Source organism: Macadamia integrifolia, unplaced genomic scaffold (genome assembly GCF_013358625.1).
Source record: "Macadamia integrifolia cultivar HAES 741 unplaced genomic scaffold, SCU_Mint_v3 scaffold2928, whole genome shotgun sequence".
Classification (NCBI taxonomy): Eukaryota; Viridiplantae; Streptophyta; class Magnoliopsida; order Proteales; family Proteaceae; genus Macadamia; species Macadamia integrifolia.
In genome coordinates this window covers 17,708-38,711 of record NW_024869067.1, presented here as the reverse complement: position 1 = coordinate 38,711, position 21,004 = coordinate 17,708, and the positions used below count along the sequence as shown (strand labels likewise).

Sequence of the window (21,004 nt, the reverse complement as noted above, 5' to 3'; positions counted from 1 at the left end):
ACTGAGTATTGTAGGTATCTTTTTTGCAAGTAGATCCCACTGAAAGGGAGCACTTTGCTTCTTAGTAGGAAATAGGCTCACGTTTGGAGTGAGCTGATATAAGTTCCTTCCCGAGAAGGGACAAGTATTCTAGATTTGATCCCTGGTACCCTGGAACAGCTGACAATTATACTCTACCCTTTTTTTGGGATATGACAATTCATGTTATTGTTATATGATAGGCTGGAAATTTGACCCTGACTACCCGGAAAAATAATCCCAATCTCATATGAGAGATTATCGTATGGTGTTCAATCAATACTTGGATTCCATTTAATCTTATATTTTTTTGAATTAGTTTTTATTTTGAGTGGTGTCCTAGTGTGGATCAAACACTATATGAGAAAGATATGAGTCTGATCTGGCCTCATGGTGGGCTTGATTGGGTTGGTTTGGGTTTTTATATCTATCATATTTTTTGTCGCTTCTTTTAATATACATCTATGTCAAATGAATCATCATTCCAATGGATTTTTAAGATAAAAATAAATGTCATGTATAAGATACTTTTAATTTAAAATTGTGAATGGTGTGTATGTAACATGATAATATAATATTTATATATTGTAAATTCTGTTACAATGCATGTATATATTATAATAGTAATTTTATAATTTTATATGTTAAGCACTCTATATAATAAGGTTTAAGGGGTAGTTTTCCCGTGTCAATGGGGAAAAAACGGGATCCTAACCTAAGGTCTATTAACTAAGCCCAAGTCAAGCCCAGCCCTAGGGGTAGGGGTGTTTTGTTCAACCCAACCCAGCATTGATGAACCTTGATTGAGTTGGGTTTAACCCAATTCAATACTATCATTATTTGATTGCTTAATCTTGATTCAATGAAGAGGTCAAAGACAAAACTTTTCGATATAGACCTTTTTCTATAGGTACCCATTAATAATTATTAGTATATTTATATGATTATATACACTTAATAAACATGGTTGGGTCGGGTTTGGGTTGAGGTTGCCAAACCCAGCCTTATTTTGGGCCTGAAAATTTCAATCTTAATTCACTTTATGGGCTGAAATCTCAGTGCAAGCCTTGCTTGGACTCTAGGTGGGTTAGGGTTGATTCGGGTTGATTGGGCTGTTTTTACCACCCCTATCTAGGCGTTTAGTGTTTTTCCACCCTTGGCCTCCCTGAACATTGAGGTCAGGGCATGTTCGGGCTTTGGGTGGATATGGTCAAATTTAATTCTAATTATTAATTTTGATTTTATAATATGTTTAATATAGATATTGTACTTGTTACTTTGTATTATTATATTATATACAGTCATTGTAATATAGTTTATAATTTAATATATTGTAATATTATGTGTTCTGTTTGTTTTTTAATTTAAAAATATTTATACAGACCATTATAATAATCCATTGGAATGATGTATTATTTGGTTTAGAAATATCTTAAATAAAACAAGAAAAGTGGGATAGATGTAAGAATTTGATCTAACCCGTCCCTCTTAGCTGATTGGTAGGATTGTTTTTTTTTTTTAAAGCCTTGGTAGGCTTGGGTCGGTTTTTGACCTAATTATAGGGATGATGCGGGTTGGGTTTTATCTGTCTCTGTTATTAGTTGTGGATTCAGTTTCTCTTTAATGATAGTTTCTTCGACTACTTTTCAATTAGACATGCATGTATACAACACTGAAGAGCTTGATGCATGCATGTGGCAGATTGAAGGGTGGTTGAAGCCTCAGTTATTGGAGAGGATTTGATTCAAGTTAAGTGATGTTGATATGAATACCCTCCAAATATTGGGAGGGTCATACGTTAGGTGATGGTGTGGATATGTCATGATTCCCTCCAACTACTTTCGTAGGTGATGTTAGAGCTTCTTTCATATTTGTGGCTGGGTGTTTTGGGTAAGCTTTGTAGCATATTTGGGATCACTTTGCGTGGGCAACAATGGGACATCTATGTAATCGGACCTCTAATGATTTTCTGCATAGCGAATGCTTCTCATTGATTGTGGGATATACTACCTGAGTGAGACCGGCTTGATGATGACAGCAATCAAGGAAAAGCCACAATTTAATTTTTTGTCAATGCAATGCCGATCTCTTTAGGATTAGGTTGCACTCAGTAGGGTAGGATTGGTAAGCCAAAAAAAAAAGGAGACTTGCCCGAGTGGTTTAAGATTCCTATATACGGAAAGTGAATATAAAATTATGGAAAATTTCCCCGGAAAGTGAATATAAATTATGTAATTATTATTTCTTATATGTATGGAAAAATTTAGCAAATTTGAGAGTAAAGAAAGGAGAGTTTTGGGTTAAATGGTTTTTTTGCTGTTTTGTAAATACATTCACTAAATTTCATGTGGCATAATTCTAGTTTTCTTGTGCATAACAAGTTAAGCTAAATGTTTAAACAAAAGCACAAGTTTGTTAGATTGTGGAAGTAAAAGGTTTAAAAAATATATATATATATATTATTGGCATAAAATAATTAATGGGACTGAGCTCTAAGGTCACGAACTGGTGCTATCATTACAATTGTGTTATGCAAATTTTTTGGAGTCTCTCCATGCATAAATCATGTCCCATCCTCCGTCTTTTGCCTCAATATTTTTTCCTCGTTAAACTACGAAATAAAAGATGCACAGTTGATCCAAACTTTGACTTCCACCTAGCCTTGTTCAATGGCATATTGTGATCCTTGGAATAGACCTCTAGCCTCTTACTTCAGTTCACAACCTGCAACACTAAAATTGAAAGAGATTACAATAAAAGTGTCATTATGTAATAATACTGTGGCCCAACTTGCATGTTCCTGTCACAAGTGATCACTAATTTACCACTTCCCTTAAATACCTGATAATCTAACAAAGTCGCATGATTTGTAAGTAGAAAAATCTCAATAAAGCGAGTGCCTACATGCACAAAAGTAACTGTAATAACATCATTCAGCAGGCACCATAGTCCACCACTAAACCCCTCAGAGCCCGAGTTAGGGATAAAGCACAGATGATCTAAGAGGCTTGGGAAAAACATTAAAATCCAAATTTAAGCATCACAAATATTCCAAGTCAAAGGCTTTATGATAGAAACAAAAAAAACACAGAACAAGATTCACAAAATTAGTAGGATAAGTAATTTCAACCTCAAAGAGAACCCCAAAGATAACTTAAGGAACTAATTGAAGAAAAATAGAACAATAGTGCAAGGAAAAAGTGAAGGATAAAAAAAACCCGGATTGAGGAAATTGGGGCTTCCTTCCCTTCAGAGCTATAGACAAAGTCCTTGCGATTGACAAAAAATTAAGATTATCCCGCCAAGGAAGGACGCCAATAGTTCAATTAAGAGCAAAATATAACGGCCTTACTGAGGCAACTAAGTTTCCAACCCCCAACAGAGGAACCACAACAATAAGAATTGCTCATCCCAGCACAACAACATTCTAAAAATCGCTAGCATAAGATACGAGGCAGATGAAGGTGAGGAATAAAAAAAAAACTATGACTTTCGTGAGGCACATCCAACAACCAAACAAATCAGAAGATAACATCCTGGGAATAAAAAAACATATAGGTAAACAGGAAAAAGACCCCAGTCCTGTAAAACTAGAGTAGGGAAAAGAGAGAGCAAATCAATCAGGGGTAGAGCCCCAAAGGTATTAAAATTTCTCACAGAGCACCTGAAATCTCTCACTTCATATGATATCTTCATCTTCTGTCGAGCAACATCGGAAGACCTACTTTCCATTAAACTCATCTTTGAACTCTTCTTGGACCTTTCAGGACAGCACATCAATTTTAATAAATGTGCAATCTTTTCAGTAAAAATGTCCCCTCCTATCTACCTCTTTAGGACTTAAGGAAATCTCTAAGGATGCTATTTATACTTGGGAACGAATCTGATCCACTCTAGGTCTCGTGTGGCCAAGTCTTCATCATATCGTTGAGAGAGTGGATAAGAGACTCTGTTTAGAAGGCCAACTTATTGTCTTTTGCTGGCCAAAGAATTCTTACACAAACGGTTCTCTACTCTATTCCCTCTTAATTTATGTCTTGCTTTGCTTTTCCACAAAAAATCTGTCACAATGTTGATTCCAATTTGTTCTAGAATTTGGAATGGATCCAACTCAAATGGCAAGAAATTGCATCTCATTGGCATGGGGAAACATTTGTCTACCTACTAATCGGGGTGGATTGGGTTTGCTAGATTCTGCCACCCGAAATAAAACCCTTCTCCTTAAATTGGGCTGGAGGCTCTTCATAGAATCTAACTCCCTTTGGCATAGACCCATTCGAGTCAAATACTTTGTTGATTATTCAAATTTTTTATTCTAGAACTTAAAAAAAAGAAAGGATCATGGATCTAGAACAATGTTGTTTCTATTCTCCCTCATCTCCAAGAAAAGATTTGTATCAAATTAGGGACATATTGTAACATTTTCATCTGGTCTAACCCATAGCTGCCATCTTTACCTAATTGCAGGTTCCTATAACAAATTCCTTACTTGAGCCTAACATCAGGGTTGACTCTTTCATCTCAAGCAACTGTGGAATATTGATAGATTAAGTGAGGTGGTCTCCACTAACATCATCAGATAAATCATCAAAATTCCCATTTCCACCAACTTGGACAGTTGGTGGTGTTCTCTCTGAGAAGGGACTTTTTTTCTACCAAGATTGCTTCAATTATTTATTTATTTATTTTCTTCCTTAATATTTTTCAGACATGGAAGGACAAGAACCCTTGTAAATACCCTACCTTCTCGTTGGCAGACTTTCTTGTGGAAACTGCACATCTACCCAAAATTCAAAATGTTCTTTTTGGAGAATGCTCTTACATGGAATTCTGATAACAGATACCTTTGGAAAATGGATGGATATCGACAAATCTTGCATTCTTTGTGGCCATGATTCTGAATCTATTTACCATCTCTTTATTTCTTATGAATTTGCTGGGTTTGGTTGTTAGTCCCATTGGACTACTCCCTCATTGAGTTGGTGCCAACTCTTTCAACTTAGTGTTCATACATCTTTTTTGCTACTCATATTTGAATTTTTTTTGGTTTTTGTTTTGTTTTTTGTTTTTTTTGTTTTTTTAACTCATATTTGAATTTGTCTAAAGCTTAAAAGGTGTTTTAGTGTATTTACTTTAATCATTTACTTCTTGTGAGATCATAGAAATAACATTCTAGCAAAAAAAAATTAATGTCAATCTAGTTACTATTCTCCATAATATTAATCGATGGATATCTTACTCAAAACATTTCACCTTCTTTTGATATTTACTAATAGTATCTTTTCTCATGCAGATGATCCAAAGTGCAAGTTAGGAAGGTGCCACTAACAAAAAAATAAGGATACGCTTTCGGTGTTATTATTTAGGGACAATTTTAGATTATAAAGACAGGCTATGCAAATTCTAAGAAGCAGGTAGAAGCTGAGGCGATTTTCCGCTGACAAGAACTGAAAAATAACTAAAGTTTTGCTTTGATCCCAAGACATACTTATTCCAATTCCAATTAATGGATTGCGGCCTTGGCACACTTTCTCTATATTTTTGGGATTTCCACTCGAAATTTAGCACTGTTTCTTTTTTGTATAAATGTCCTAATCTAAATCCTGTAATGCAACTGATGCTATTTTTTTGTTCATGGAGATAGAAAATTATATTGATTTCAAGATAATTTCATAAATTTCAACGTAGAATCTTCTCTCCTAATGTTCCAAACGCAAAGAAAGCTTGAAGACTCAAGAAAACCATATGTACGGTTCCCCCCCCCCCCCCCTCTTCTCTCTCTCTCTCTCTCTTAACACAGCCTTAGCAGTTGGTGTAGCTCATTTCTATTTATAAACAAGGAGAAAGAATGTTACCTTGATGTGTGGCCCTTGTATCATTGTGGCAGCTAATGGGAGAATGCACCCAAATATCAGATAGGAGGTGGGATGGTAATTTCAGTGCCCTTGTGCCTGAGCACACGATCTTGTAGTGTTCTTTTTTTTCTTTATATTTAATTTTGGAAAGAAGGTAGCCATTGCATGGCGATATAAAAGAGCTAAATGACCTCCTCCATTCCCTCGTGAAATGAAAAATCCCACCCCTATTGAATACCCTTGTTTTGGGGTGAGGGCCACGCAATTTGACAACGATCTCCCCATTAAGTATTTTTTATGCCCAAAGATTCACTAAATCATTAGAGTAAGAGACACAAGAATGTCTATCTTTCTCCTCACATGAAAAGATCTTGCTGCCCTTCTATGTAAGGTACTGTTTCGATGCATCTCGTTGTTGCACTTCTTGTGTTGTTTACTTAAAAAGACCCTTGCATATAGTTATATATATATATATATATATATATTGAAGGAGGGATTTTCTTATTGACATTAAAAGGGTAGTTATAAAGTGATGTTTCAAAAAATCACAAAGATAAATTTGAGTCATTCATATTTTGTTTTTTCTTTTATTTTACATTATATATGCTCACTCAAAGGGAAAAGAGTACACTAACGTTTGGATTATTAGTACACGAGGTTATATATGGGATGTATGTCAATACAAAAATTATGATGAATAACATTAAAATTTCACATGGCTAATCTCGACCTTGTCCTTTCTATCCAACGGTCAAATTGGACATATCATTTGTTCACATGGTAGAATAAATGTTTTTCAACATTTGAAAAAAATAATAGACCTTTGTGATAATAATAAGTTCCCTTTAAATAAATTGTAATCTTATTTATTCTTAATTTAGACTACATTTGAGAATAAGACAATTGACAATCAAAAGGTCAAATGTTTTCTAAATACGCCGAAGCATCTAACAAGGGGGTAGGATGATCATTTTTCTATCCTTGTGTCTACACTAGAGGCTAATGTGAACAATTAATTATACTCTTCCATGTAATGGCTTACCTAATGTATGTTCATGCATTCTCTTGCTTAGTGCTGAATTTTCAATCTTTCATCCTATTTTTTATGTTACAAAGGGAGATCAAGGAGGTTACAAAAAGGGGGGAGGGGGAGGGGGAGGGGGTAATGGGGGAGATACTAGATGAGGAACTCGCTCAAAACTGAGACCCCCCGGGGCAAGTGCTCTACTACACTTTGCTCCAACCAGCTGTGCTAGCAGCTGTCCTCTTTGAATCTTTCATTTTTCCACTTCGTAAAAATGGACTCTGATCCAAGCAACCCCTTCCAAACGTCAAAGCTTACGAATTTGTACTCTGGATGTTAACATGTATTACACTGATACCCCAGATGCCTATGCAAACACAAACAGATGCACAAGGCACAAGACATTACAACAAACTGACCAGTAAACAGCCTTCAGCTTGCCGATGGAGATGGACTGATTTCAGAAGATTAAAGCTCAAAGATCTCTTATTCAACAACTCAACCTGATCAGAAAAGATGAGGGGATTGTGTTATTGAGGGGGGTTGTGGAAGAAGTGGGTTCGACTCCCATAGCCCCGATGTGGCGAAAAAGACTGGCGACCAATTCCCCGGCAGTAGAGAGCTATGGCGATCATGGTTGTTGGGGTGGTTGAGTCCGGCCAACCACGCATCACACACATCACATGTTTAGGATATTCTAGAATAGTGTCACAAAATACAAATGGACTTCTCATTTGATGAATCAGTGCTCCAATGCATGGAGATAACATTGTAATCTCAGCAGATTTAACATTATACCACAAGGGATGTTCCAAATATACATTTTGACAAGGAACCTGCATAGGAATGGAATCCAGGGTGGTACACTTAAAAGACTGGTGGGTGAGAACCATCACAAGCCTTCCAGACCACAAAGCATCACTCTAGGATCTGGATGTTGATGCATTCAGAGCTATTACCTTGCATTGCTCATTCATGGCCAACAACTGAGCCTCTTTCTTGTCAAGTAAAGCACTCAGCCTGACATTCTCCTCCATAAGTTTCTGCACCTCGGCCTCTTTCCGCATCTTCTCACTCTCCAAGTGAGTGGTCTTCGCAACTAGCCTGCATGCACACGAACATCTCTCAAAAGGGAAAATGGGATGCAAGTTCATCAAAGAATAATTTATCTGCCCATGTTACTTTTGGATGTTATCAGCTACTCCTGTTTTTTTTTTTTTCATTTAACGGTAGCAGGCTTCATAGTGTCCCAAAACTAAACATGAACCACCCATTAGCCACAATACAATCTAATCTAACTGCACATAAAAACTTGGCTTGGTGTGAGATGGAATGGGACAAAGTTGGATGCCTGTCAATAATTTCTATTTATTTAGTTTAGAAGCTTGATCATCTACTCAATATTCCAATTAATAATCCATACAGAGGTCAGCCAACTGTCCTCCCAAAAATGTAAGAATGCATAAGCTAAATACTACATGGAACAAACATTAACCAGTCTGAGACTCTTGAGTGCAGGGTTAATGGAATATATCTGAAACTTATATTCTGATTTTTTGTCAAGATAGAACTCTTGGCCCCAAAGTAACGATTCCCTTTTATTTCCCCTTCAATAAAGGCACTTTTATTGTTTAAAATAGCTAAAATAGAAAGATAACAACAACGACAACAACTGGCCAAAGCCAGAGGACCCTGAAGCTGAAGGATGCAAACTTAGGAGACACATAACAGGTTTTAGACTTTACCAAAGTCACGAAATTGTCCCCCTATTTATACCCCAACTAGATGGGGAAAAGGCTTAGAAAGTTGAGTTCAGGTGTATCATACAGTTACAATTAATCCAGTTACTGGCAGACCAGTGCATAAACCATACATCAAAGGAATGAATTCAACACAGAGAAAAAGTGAAGGGAGAAAAAAGGACCAAATTGAATATGACATCCCTTGACCAGGTAAGTTCATACCCTGTCTAGCTCATTCCTTTATATATATGTATACACTTTTTGTTGAGAGGAATAATGACTTGTGTCTAACTAGACACCAGCCTTCTTTATTTATAGTAATGGAAAATATTCTAGAATATTACAAGGACCAATAAACCCAAAAGAACTTACGGACCTATTTGGATTTTAACATCATCCCTAAAAGCCATTATTACAACAACTTTTTTTTTTCCCGGGAGGGTTTTGGGGGGGGGGGGGGGGGGGAGAGAGAATTGTCTATCTCACTCATTTGCGAGTAACAGTAGTGAAACTCACAATCGTAGGATCTCCAAAACAGAGTAACTAACCAATCGGCTTTTCAGATTTAAGGAAGTAAAGGAGAAAATTGATATCTAACAAAAAATGGGTCATTCTGACCTGAGCTCCTGGTCATGTGAGCCTCTCGAGATTATTTACTTGCTGGAAAATTTTGATAATAATCAAACAGAACAGGGTTTAACTGTGAAGTCATGGTACCAATGGGATTCTTGACCAGCAAGCTGGAGGTCCAGGTTCTGAATAGGACTCAGAGAACGCTATCAGATTACTGGAGAGAAATAACAATAATAATGATCAGATATGTAGTTTCAGATTAAACTAAGCAGTAATCTATGAGATATCAACTAGTGGTTGGCCGAGAACAACTACCTAGGGCAGTATGTAGAGAGTGGTGCGGTAAAGCCCATCCTACGAGGTCTTGGGTTTCTCTCCCCACCCCTTCACATAGCACATAGAGTAGGAAACCAATAAAAAAAAAAAAAAGTAAATAAAAATAAAAATAAAACCTAGAGGTTGGCTGGAAGGTTGGTAGAAAACAGGGGATCACAAGCTAGGAATAAAAGAGGGACTGAACTGTTGAATCTGGTAGAATATAGTAAAAGAAAATAATGAGAGTGGACAGGAATCCACCACAGCTCCTGGTCGGGTGAGCCTCTAGAGATGATTTACTTGCCAGAAACTTTTGAAAATAATCAGAAACAGATCAGGGTTTGACAGAGAAGTCCTAGTACAACTGGGATTATTGACCAGCTAGCTGAAAGTTCAGGTTTATGAATGGATCTCAGAGAACACTATCAGATTAAGAAAACAACTAAACTAATGATCAGATATGCAGTTTCAGATAAAACTGGGCAATAGTCGATGAGATATATCAACTAGAGGTCGGCAGAAAACAGGGGGTCGCAAACTAGGAAAAGAGGGACAGAACTATTGAATCTGATACAAGGAGTAGAACAATAATGAAAAAGGACAGGAATCCTCCAAGCAACCCGCTCCACCCAGCAACACTATGAATCTCTCACAGCAACACTGTTTGAAAAACCAATAACTACAACAACAACAATCGTAACCTTATCCCAACTGAATGGGGTCGGCTACATGGATCCAATATGGAAAATAGAAAGTAAAGAAGCACAAAAGATATGTTAAAAAGAAGAAACATAGGGATAATAGAAGAAGGTACAACAGAATAGAAAGACGAATCATGGAAACACCCCCTATAGGGGGTTCAGCAACACGGGTCCTTGTCCTCCACGAAACTCTATCCGAAGTCATACTAGGGTCGAGCCCTACTCTTTGCATATCTTTTTGGACCACTTCGTTAATAGTCATCTTAGGCCTGCAAATGAATCTGGTCACTCTTCCTTACTGGGGCCTCCATGGGTCTCCGTTGGACATGGCCATACCACCTCAATAGGCTCTCACGGAGTTTGTCTTGGATTGGTGCAACCCCCAAATCATTTGTAAAATTCGTAGGTTAGGCCATGGGCCACTACATCTATACATAGATTTGTCAAACTAAATGTCCAATAATCCTATAATGACTTGGAACTCAAACTAGTAATTGGAAAATCCAAAACAGACTAGTATTCGATACTCTTACTCCAAATAGGACTCTAAATCATAGTATAAATTGAAAAGGTAACCATAGATTTCTTAATAACTCTCGGACTTGACAGTAAACTTCTAACATAGAAAAGGACTAAAAAAACCCCACAAACATGGACCAAATTCCTCCTAGATGACTAATTTCGTATTCCTAGATTTTACTCCTATTCTTGGCCACAAAAGTGACAAATTACAATGAAAATCTATTGGACCAAGCCCCAACACAAATGTAATAACCCAACCCAATGCTTATTTCCACTAAAATAAGCCTATTTTTGTGATTTTCCGGAACCAAATACATACCAAATCATCTACAAAGAACCATGGGAGCAAAATGTGCCCCCGTAAATGGCAAAGAAATCGATGTAATGCAAGATTAAAGCATGCACAGAGAATACTAACCTGGAACTTAATTAGAAGAATAAGAAAGAAAGAGAAGAGGATGATTATGAAGACACCGAGGAAATTGAAACAGTGGAGGTTGAGGCGATGGAAAAAGAGGTAGAAGATGCAGTAACGAAGGACTCCATTGACGGTTTTACAGCTGAGACTGTTCGTGAAGTGGAGATGACAGAATTGTGATTCTTCCATAGTTCTTCGAAGAAAGAGCTCCACGACTTGAGGATTTTATTCCTAACATCTGTGAGCTACCAGAATTCTATTATGGGTGGAAGCAGGATGTTCACCACACTAAGTTGATTCTTCAACTATAAAAAACTCAAGGTCAAGTTTCCTCAAACCAGGGAGAGCTGATGGAAGTTTCAGCTGCAAGCAGGAAGAGGAGAAAGAGAGAGCTTGTGGCTATGTGATGTCAAGCCTTTATTTTTGGTCTGAGGTTCAAACATTGAACCAATTTTTCTGGTTCAATGAAACCACAATATGGTTCAGTTCTGGTTCACCCAAGGCATCCCCAAACCATGGGGGCTCAGTTCGGAGCTTTCTATACACCTTGTGGTTCCAACATTCCTGATTTACAGGAACCCTATCTACCACAAGTCATGCGTACCACTGCACTTGTTACTGCCTCATCTCCCGCTTCTAGGGTCATTGATTCTTGTGCCTCAAACCATGAGTGGTAAGTCAAATTTGTTTCCTCCTTTTATGAGACTCATCATCTGATCCATCACCTGTTTTTCTTGCTAATAGGCCTTCAACCCGTGTGAGTTGTCAACTGGCCATGGTGTATTCTCACCCACTGCTTCCATGTCCTTGTCATCTATCCTTTATGTTCCCCAATTACCTTTGAATCTTTTATCTATTAGTCAACTCACTAAAGCACTTGTCATCCTATCCTTCTTACTCTGCCTTTCATGACCTTCAGACAAAGAGGAAGATTGGTGGAGGGCGTGAGAACGATTGGTTGTTTCATCTCCATTGTGATGCATCTGCTAGAACTATTGTTACTACTTCTAGTGATGTTTCCCCTCTCCAATGGCATATCCAATTCGCTGTCCAAACTTCAGCAAATGCTTTCTAGTTGCAAGTCATGTCTTGCCTTCAGCGTGTGAGCTAGGGAAGAATCATAGGTCTTCTTTTTCTTCTATAAATGTGTCTAAAAGGTGTACCCAGTGACGAGGCTCCTACCACTGTGGGTCTGGGTAGGGTAATAATGTATGCAGCCTTGCCAATAATTTGGCCGAACAGAATTTTACCGAATTTTATGAATAATTCGGTCCAAATCCGAATTAAATAAAAAATTCTGAAAATTCTGGACTTTATAGATTTTTTTAAAAATTCACGAATAATTCGTCTGAACTGAATTTTATCCGAATTATAACCGAATTTTATCCCATGTAAAAAAAAAAATTATCTTGAATAAGTCAATGAGCTTTAGAAATAGTGTGATTATTATACATTTAGTATCCCAATGTTAATTTTCTTCTTGTTTTAATAGAAACCGACAAAGCTTATGTTTCCCAAGGTAATCTCTCACACTTGTACCAAATTTTTTTTTTCTCACCCCATTTTGGTTTGACTAAGTCTAACAATTGCTACTCTCTCTCTCTAGTCTTTAAGATGAACATGCATGCTAGGTGACGTGAGTCTGGCTGAATTTGTCCTCAATCCCCCCTCTCAGTCTCTCTCTCTGATTCAATTATTTGAGTAATAGGAAAGGAGTTTAGAAAGAAAAAAAATCTAAATATATTATTTTTATCTTTAAAATTTAAAATTTTAATTTTTATATCATTTGTATGCTATGTACATATGATAATTGATAATATGAAACAAGTATTACAAATATTAAAAATAACATCCGAATTTTTTGTCCCTTTTTAATTTTTGTAAACGAATAATTCCCGAATCCGAATCCAAACCCGAATTTTATTATCTCTGCTTTTTATTTTGACCGAATTGATGAATTAATAAAACGAATTAATCTGAATAGTTCTTCATCCGAATAATTCCTGAATCCGAATTAAATAACTGTGGTCCAGAAGTCCTTTATTTTGTTTATTTCATTCCAATATTTGGGGTCTTGTGTCACAAACAGGGTTGCTGAAAGGAAAAATAGACATTTATTAAAGATTGCTCGATCTCTATTGATTCATATGAATGTTTCCAAAAGTTTTTGGAGTGACGCTAGTTTAGCTGCAGCTTATTATTGATCGTATGCCCTCCACGGTTCAACCAATTTATATGTCGCTCTTCCTAAGTGATCACTATGTTTTTTGTTGCACTTGCTTTCCCCATCATTTACAACCGCATGTTGATAAACTATCTCCCCGGGCTGTCAAAGTGTGTCTTTCTTGGTTACTCTCGGACCCAGAAAAGTTATCAATATTATGATATGGTTGTACAATGGCAATTTATTAGTACTGATGCTACATTTTTTGAAATCACTCCGTATTTTCTGCTACGATTCGTACTTTGGATACTAAATTAGTTCCCCTTGTGGATTCTCCTCCTATTCCTAGGTTGGTTCCCCTTGCTGATTCTCCGACTACTTCCCAACAGCACCACTACAAGTGTAGCCGCAATGTTCTAAAACATTACAACCAGCTATAGTTTCTCCTTCTCTACCACCTCCTATTCATAACCTTTGTTTGGAGCTCCTATGCCTTCCTAGTTCCTCCTCTACTATTGACTAACCAATGGCTCTTCACAAGTTCCTCACTCTTGTACTGAAAATTCCATGGTCGCTTAGGCCCCATTTAATAAAACTCCTGATTCTTGATTCCACTGATTCCTATTCCACGGGAATAAAACGGGAGTGGAATTCTGTTTGGCAAATCCGTCCTGATTTCATGCTCCTAGAGAATAGACCGGCCCCAAATGTACTCCAATATAAGGATAGATGGAACATTATTAATGTTCTATTTGTTAATAACAACCCAAGTTGGAATAGAGCCCTACGAAATTTAATAGATCCCAATAATATTCTCGACCTCCTCCAGTCCTAACGGTAACATCCTCCTCCTCCTAGTGATCCAAGCGCCCTCTCTTCTCTCTTCACTACGTCCAGTATCCTCTCTGGAAACCCTCATTTCTGGCAAAAAATATTCTCTCTCCTCCGCAAACCCTCTGCACCCCATCATTTCCGGCAGTGAAATTTAAATTCCTTAGCCAAGGTCCACAAGTTTTCTTTGCTTCTTCATGGGCAAGTAAAGCAAGATGGGCCAAAAGGAATTATTAAAGAGAATCACAGCCACTTCAATCTTCCCTCCTCCCTATCTACTAAAGCTAACGTCACCATCTTCCTCCAAAGCCAAAACTCATGGCCACTTTCAAGCTTCGCCCTTTTCAATCCCTCGTGCCACTACCCTTTTGTCCTTCTAGCAAAGATGAACCTTTTCACTTCACTTAATACTTATTTAATCAGGCATTCCCAAATTCATCCTGTTTTTGTCCCTCCCCTTTCTGACGACCAAATTGGCATCTCCTCTGATTCCCAATTCCCAAGCTTGTCATCGTCAATAGACACATTATCCCCTCTACCTCTAGAGGGTGGAGACAAGATTGATAGAGGCAATCCCCAAGAGACAATAATAAGTCTGTTCCTTGTGTAATCAATAACCAATCTATGTGGGGGCGGAGATGAGTTTGGAGGATACATCAAAGTAGATGGCATTCCAAATCTCGTCAAAGGATTTAGATTTGGAAGTCCATCTACGGAGATTGCGCTCCATCCAGATGTGGTTAATGGTAGCGGCAAGCAAGATTCCTAGCAGTCATGGATCTCCCAAAAAATGTCATATCAATCCAAATCCATTCTCTCTGTAGGGGGAGGGGACTTCTCCTAGTAGGCTAGCATTTGGCAAAGACCCTCTTCCAGATGGAGGAAGAGAAGGGGCATTCAAAGAATAAGTGGTTGCTATCCTCTAAACCATTCCAACAAAGGCAGCAAGAAGGAGAAACAGGCAAGTGACGATGGATGAGGAAAGATTGGGTAAGAAGGAAATTGGAAAGAACTGGACTGCGAGGTGAGGCTGTGGATTTAAACTAGACCAACTTATGCCAAAGAGAGGAGGGGGCGGCTACGCGACCCAAATTCCAGGCAAAGGAAGAGAAAAAGAAACCAGAGTTGAAGGGGACCAAAAAATTTTATCCACTTTGTTCGGGTAAGGAAGCGGGGGGGAGGGACTGCCAAAAGGAAGCCAAAGAAGGAATGTTAAGGGGAGGGAACAAGAGCCATTGGAATGGAGGAGACAGATGAAGACCCGAGGAGTAAATAGCTCTAGGACCAACAAAGAGAGCAAGCACGTCTTCCGGGTGCCAGTTTTCTAGCTAGAAAGAGCTGTCTACTCCACTGATTTGGATTTTAAAGGCATTAGAGGCAAGAGGTCTTGTAATGAGGATCTTGCACCACACCCAAGAGGAATTGGGGTTAGCGGACACAATCCAAAGAGAATCCTTACAAAGAAGGGAGGAGTAGACCCAAGAGACCCAGATACTGGGATGCTTAGAGGCCAACTTCCAGATGAGCTTGAGGATGCCAACAGAGTTGACATCCTTGATTCTTCTCAAGCCAAGAACTCATTCGGATTTAGGAAGGCAGAGAGAGGACCAGCGGAGGGGGTGACGAAATTTGGTTGAATCGGTACCTTTCCACAAAAACGTGCAAAAGAGGGATTCCATGGATTTGATGACAGATTTGGCCAGTTGGAATACTCCCCGCTAATAGATATAAGAAGATTGGAGGACAGATCGGATAAGCTCCAAATAATGATTGGAGGACCAGCGGAGGGGGTGAAGAAATTTGGTTGAATTGGTACCTTTCCAAAGTTGGAGTCTCTTGTGGATCTGACTCAACTTTGGGGCACAATGATGGGAAATAAACCTAGAGGAGACGAGGGGGAGGCTAAGATATTTAACAAGCAAAGAGGGTGAGGAGGAAACTTGTTTCTACTCCATTTGTCACTTTGGGAATCAGCTAGGTGATACGTCACCAAGGCCTTGTATCGTCCAACTTTTCTCGAGGGTTGTTCCAAGCTCGGAATGGGTGATGTATAATACACTCCAGCTTGAGGGAGAGTGTTAAATGGTTTGGTACAATATTAGTTCTACACTTCTACCACATAGATGTTTTGGGTATATGGTTATTGTTTTAATGGTTCTTTATGCAATATCAAGTCACTATGGGCATTATTTCAAATTTTGAAATATTATGTTAAATAATATTATAATCTACCCAAGTGCTCACAGTTTGGCATTGAGCCAGAACCGTGAGTCTTTTTCTTCTCTAAGGCTTGCAGCACACTCTTCTTCTCTTATCCCTCTCTTCTGTAGGACTAGTTACCTGCTGTGGTGTTATTACAGTCTATGATTTACATCAGCATCCCCAAAATCTCGGCCAAAGAAGCTCAGCAAAACATGCACTTTAGCACTTATTTGAATAATTCACATGTGTCAGTATTTCCACACAAACACGATAATGTGTCATGTGGACATTTGAATCTATATATTATTTGTCAAAATATTTCGCCTTATTGGCTCGCAAAGTTCTTTTCTTTTTTTGGATTATTTTTCTTTCCAGTGTTTCCCTAGCGTTTTTTAATTTCATCTCATGAAAAGGTCACATTGCATATTCATCATCAAAAAGGAGAAAAAAAAAGCCAGCTTGCCAACAAACATCAGTATCACATCAAGATAATACTGTCAGTAAACAGAGAGCTTCACCCATGCAAGTCACTTCTAGAATTAGTGCGAGTGTGCCACAAGCATGCATGAGAGCGGACAAAAAGGGGGTGGGGAACAAAAAAGCCTCCTGTTCATTTTCTGTAGCTCATATGAAGTGAGGTGACTGAAAAAAAGCAGGCATTAACAGAAAAATGAAAGTCACACACCTCTCAAAAAGCCTCTCAATTGTCTGAAATTGCTTCTCTGATGAAAGAAGCGTCTCCCTCACACTGATAAGACTACTGACGTAGGATTTCAATGACTCAAAATCCTGCTTCACACGAGAAAGCTCCTGTTCATTTTCTGCAGCTCGTTGCCTTTGTCTAGAAGTTTCTTCAACCATATCTTCCACCTTCTGCCGCATCTCATTTAAAATACAATTTGTACCTAGCGCAAACCTTTCCATTTCCACTACCTTCACTGACATGCTTTCAATTTGAAAAGCCTTCTTTTTAATCTCTTCCTGGCCTAAAGTAACTTTTTCTTTCTGAATAGCTGTTTCAGTTTCTGCCATGATAACCCGCTTCACAAGAGCTTCCATTATGTCTGTTACCATTCGTACAGACTTAAGTATTTCACCAATATAAGCTCCATCATGTTCATCAACAGATCCATTCCTGTTACTGATTACCATCCAAGTTTCCTCATCTGCATTATCATAGGAAGAAAGATCCACATCCTTCGACCAGTCAGACAATGGTGTACCATTTTTGTCAACAAGACCTACCCCTTCTTGATGTCTGATTCCACATGAAGTATGAGCTAAATGTGGAACAGCCATGATTCTTGTTTTTGATTTCAAATACGTAAGCAGTGTCGATGCAGTTTTAACCCTTCGCCAAAGAACTTCTAGTTCCTTTTTTGCATCTTCCTCAGAGTCCTGGACAGAAGCCTTCACCTCCATAAGCTTTGCCTGCAAGGCATCCACCTGAGACTGTCTTTGCTCCATCTCCTCCTCCTTCCACATGATGTTTGTTTCTTTTAGCTGAGACTTCAGTGACTGAAGGTCTAAATCTTCCTCCATTTTCGCCTCCATCACCTACTCTTGGTTATGAGGAGGAATTGTACCTGAGATGAAACTCTAAACCTTTGAACAAATTATACTGGATGATGTTATACAGACTTATAGACAGAAAAATATGACAAAGAAACATTCTAATTGAAAATTAAAATGAAAAAGGAAACATCTGCGAGCAGTCTTCTATACTAATGCTTGCTGAGAAGGATGCATGGGAAAGAAAAGTCCACAAAACGGGCCAAACCATTGAACGATTTGATGGAGTTGGGCTTGGCAAAAGTTCCAAGCTTAACATAGATCATGAACCTAGAGAGATCCGGTGAGGGTCTTCATCAGTTATGCTTGGGTGATGCATTGCTACCAATATTTAATGTTGCTAATATTTTCACCAAATAATAAAGGGATCTCAAACTATAGCATTAGTGACTTGACATATTAACTTCAGAGAATATATGGTACAATGACTCGGTATCAGGTTCTTGCTGAGAAATGCAGAAGGGAGAATCCAGTTTGCTTTCACCTCCAAAAACAGGGTAAGGAGTGAAGAAGCTGTTCTAGAGACTCTTCTCAAAGTAGATCTTAGATATAGACTATGGAGCTCATAACAAAGTAGGTTCATGGACAGGTAATTTTCATGGTATTATCCTAAACTATACCAAATGTGGTAGGAACCACGACACTGCAAAATGCTCAAGTGAGAAAGAAGTTCAACGAGCAGATCAGTTGGTTGCTCTCACTTCAGACATGAAGTAAATAATCAGTCCAACTCCCTCACCAAAGGGAGAGGGTTTGTTCCAGCACGTAAGAAGCAGCTCTTCATAAATAATACATAAATGAATTTAGTGTTTGTGTAGTTAAGAGATGTCAGGAAACGCGCTTAAGTATTTAGAGAAGGGATTCAAAGCCCATATAGAACTATTATAAATCTGAAATTTATGTAACAGGGAAATAATTTGGTGTCATGACACCAAGATGTTTTATTAACATGGCAATTTGGAAAAGATGAAATTAATGCCAGACTAGTATTGTCAGCATATGTCCTCACACGAGTGCACCAATGTCTGACATGGTAATCTTTACAACAACAAACTCAGCCTTATCCCAACTTAATGTGGTCGGCTACAAGGATCCAGACCAAACAAGGTAGGTAAGAACTGGGGTCTAAACAGAAAAGGACAGTGAAAAATAAATAAATAAATGAAGAATACAAGATGAAAGTAAGAGGTAATAGGACAGCCCAGCAAGACAGGAGCATCTCAATTAGACAAGGTCGGCCACATAGATCCTTGCTCTCCAATAGGCTCTATCCGTGGTCATACTTAGTACAAGACCCAAACTATGCATGTCATTCCTCACAACTTCTCCTATAGTCATTTTAGGCCTGCCCCTAGCTGTTTTAGCTCCCTCAATCGAAATTATATCACTCCTCCTTACTGGGGAGTCCCAAGGCCTCCGCTGAACATGGCCATACCATCTCAAATGACTTTCTCGAAGCTTATCATTGATTGGTGCAACTCCCAAATCAGCTCTAATGCTTTCATTCCTAGTTTTTCCTGCACATCCATCTTAACATCCTCATCTCTACCACATGTAGCTTCGCAATATGACACTTCTTAACAACCCAACATTCCGCCTCATACATCATAGCCAGTCGTACAACAGTCCTATAAAACTTTCCTTTAAGCTTTAACGGGATACATTGGTCACACAATACTCTAGTCGCACCTCTCCACTTCATCAATCCCACTTTAATTCTCTATGAAACATCGTCCTCTACGACATGGTAATCTTTCTAAAAATAAAATGCACTTCCAAGTTATTTCCAATATAAAAAAATAATCAGAACTTAGGTGCCTTTGAACAAATTAGTACAAATGATATAGGATTTTCTTCAGTCACAAGATTTTTAATTGCTCTCATGAGTCATGACAGGAGAAAGATCTTCAAATACACTTCAGAGCTTGGACATATAAGATTTCCAGGATGGAAAAAAGGGAATAACCTCTTTGTGCAAATTGTGCAATCAGTAGACCATGGCAACAACTAAAATAACTCCTTCATTTTCATTACAAAGATGACTTCAGATTGCTCAAAGACAATGGTAGAATCTGGCCTATATTTTATTTGTGTGGATGGGGTGTAGAGGCTCCCCCAAAAAAGGGTAGACAAAAGGAAATACATTTATCTTACTCTACCCTGTGGAAGGAAAACGAGCCCTCCAGTCTCAGATATTCTATTTTCTGAAGCCTCTAAACCCTCTATTAAACCCACTTCCACGTTCATTAACATCCTGAAAGATATCTTCCCTTAATTGATATACTCAAGTACCCTAATAAACCCAGATATGAAAAACGCAATTATGCGCCAACCAATGAAACAACCAACTCCAATTTAAAAGAGTTACTGCAATCTGGAGAATTCAGCAACAATTGCTGGACTACGAACAGACCGTAACCAAAAAAATTTGTTTTTGTTTCCAACATCAGTTCAACTACAAGAATTAAAACACAATATATGGGAAAAGGAAACCGAGTTCCCTCTAATTCAATTTCAAACCGGATGTATGTCGTTTGGTATTTGTAAGTTAAGTATTTAAAAATCCTAGTAGTAAATGATCATCTCTCCGCACATGAACCAGCCTCCTAAACTCCAAGTCTCTACCCAACCTGATACGCTAAAACAAACAACAGATAAAACCTAAGCTGATTTAAAAAAAAAAAACGACAAATGCATATAATAGTAACCAAGAAGCGAAAAATCGTTCTTATCTCAATCAAAACCTACCAAACAAGCATCCCAATTCCCAAGTATACACAACAATCTAGAAACAGGCATTATAAAGCAAAACCACACTGAAGAAGAACAAAGGCAAAATAAGATTAAATCGAAAAAGGAGAGATTTTGCTTCATTCGGAAGATTAAAAAGGTTGGATTTTGATCGGAATTACAGGTTTGAATCGGAGAAACCTTTGAAGGGTCTTGACTGCAGAAGCTATGATGTTCGTCCAATACGCGTTCTAATAAGGGGGGGAACAACCGAAATGGAGAACGGGGTAGACTGGTTCCTCGCCTTTATGTCTTTTTCCTTTCTTTTGGTTGTTAG

At 38.2% G+C, this 21,004-nt stretch overlaps 1 protein-coding gene across 2 annotated transcripts; it reads right to left on the bottom strand.

Moving 5' to 3' along the window:
- Window positions 1-7,603: 7,603 nt before the first annotated feature.
- LOC122067481 (golgin subfamily A member 5-like) lies at window positions 7,604-21,004 on the bottom strand. Of its 2 annotated transcripts, none has more exons than XM_042631334.1 (3): window positions 20,869-21,004; window positions 17,051-17,951; window positions 7,604-8,001 (listed from the first exon to the last, which is right to left on the bottom strand). In XM_042631334.1, the coding sequence occupies exons 2-3, from the start codon at window positions 17,917-17,919 to the stop codon at window positions 7,821-7,823; spliced, it is 1,050 nt and encodes a 349-aa protein (XP_042487268.1). In that variant the 5' UTR covers window positions 17,920-17,951; window positions 20,869-21,004; the 3' UTR covers window positions 7,604-7,820. The 2 variants fall into 2 exon arrangements, with proteins under 2 accessions (XP_042487268.1, XP_042487267.1); XM_042631333.1 differs by having other exon boundaries at window positions 20,850-20,997.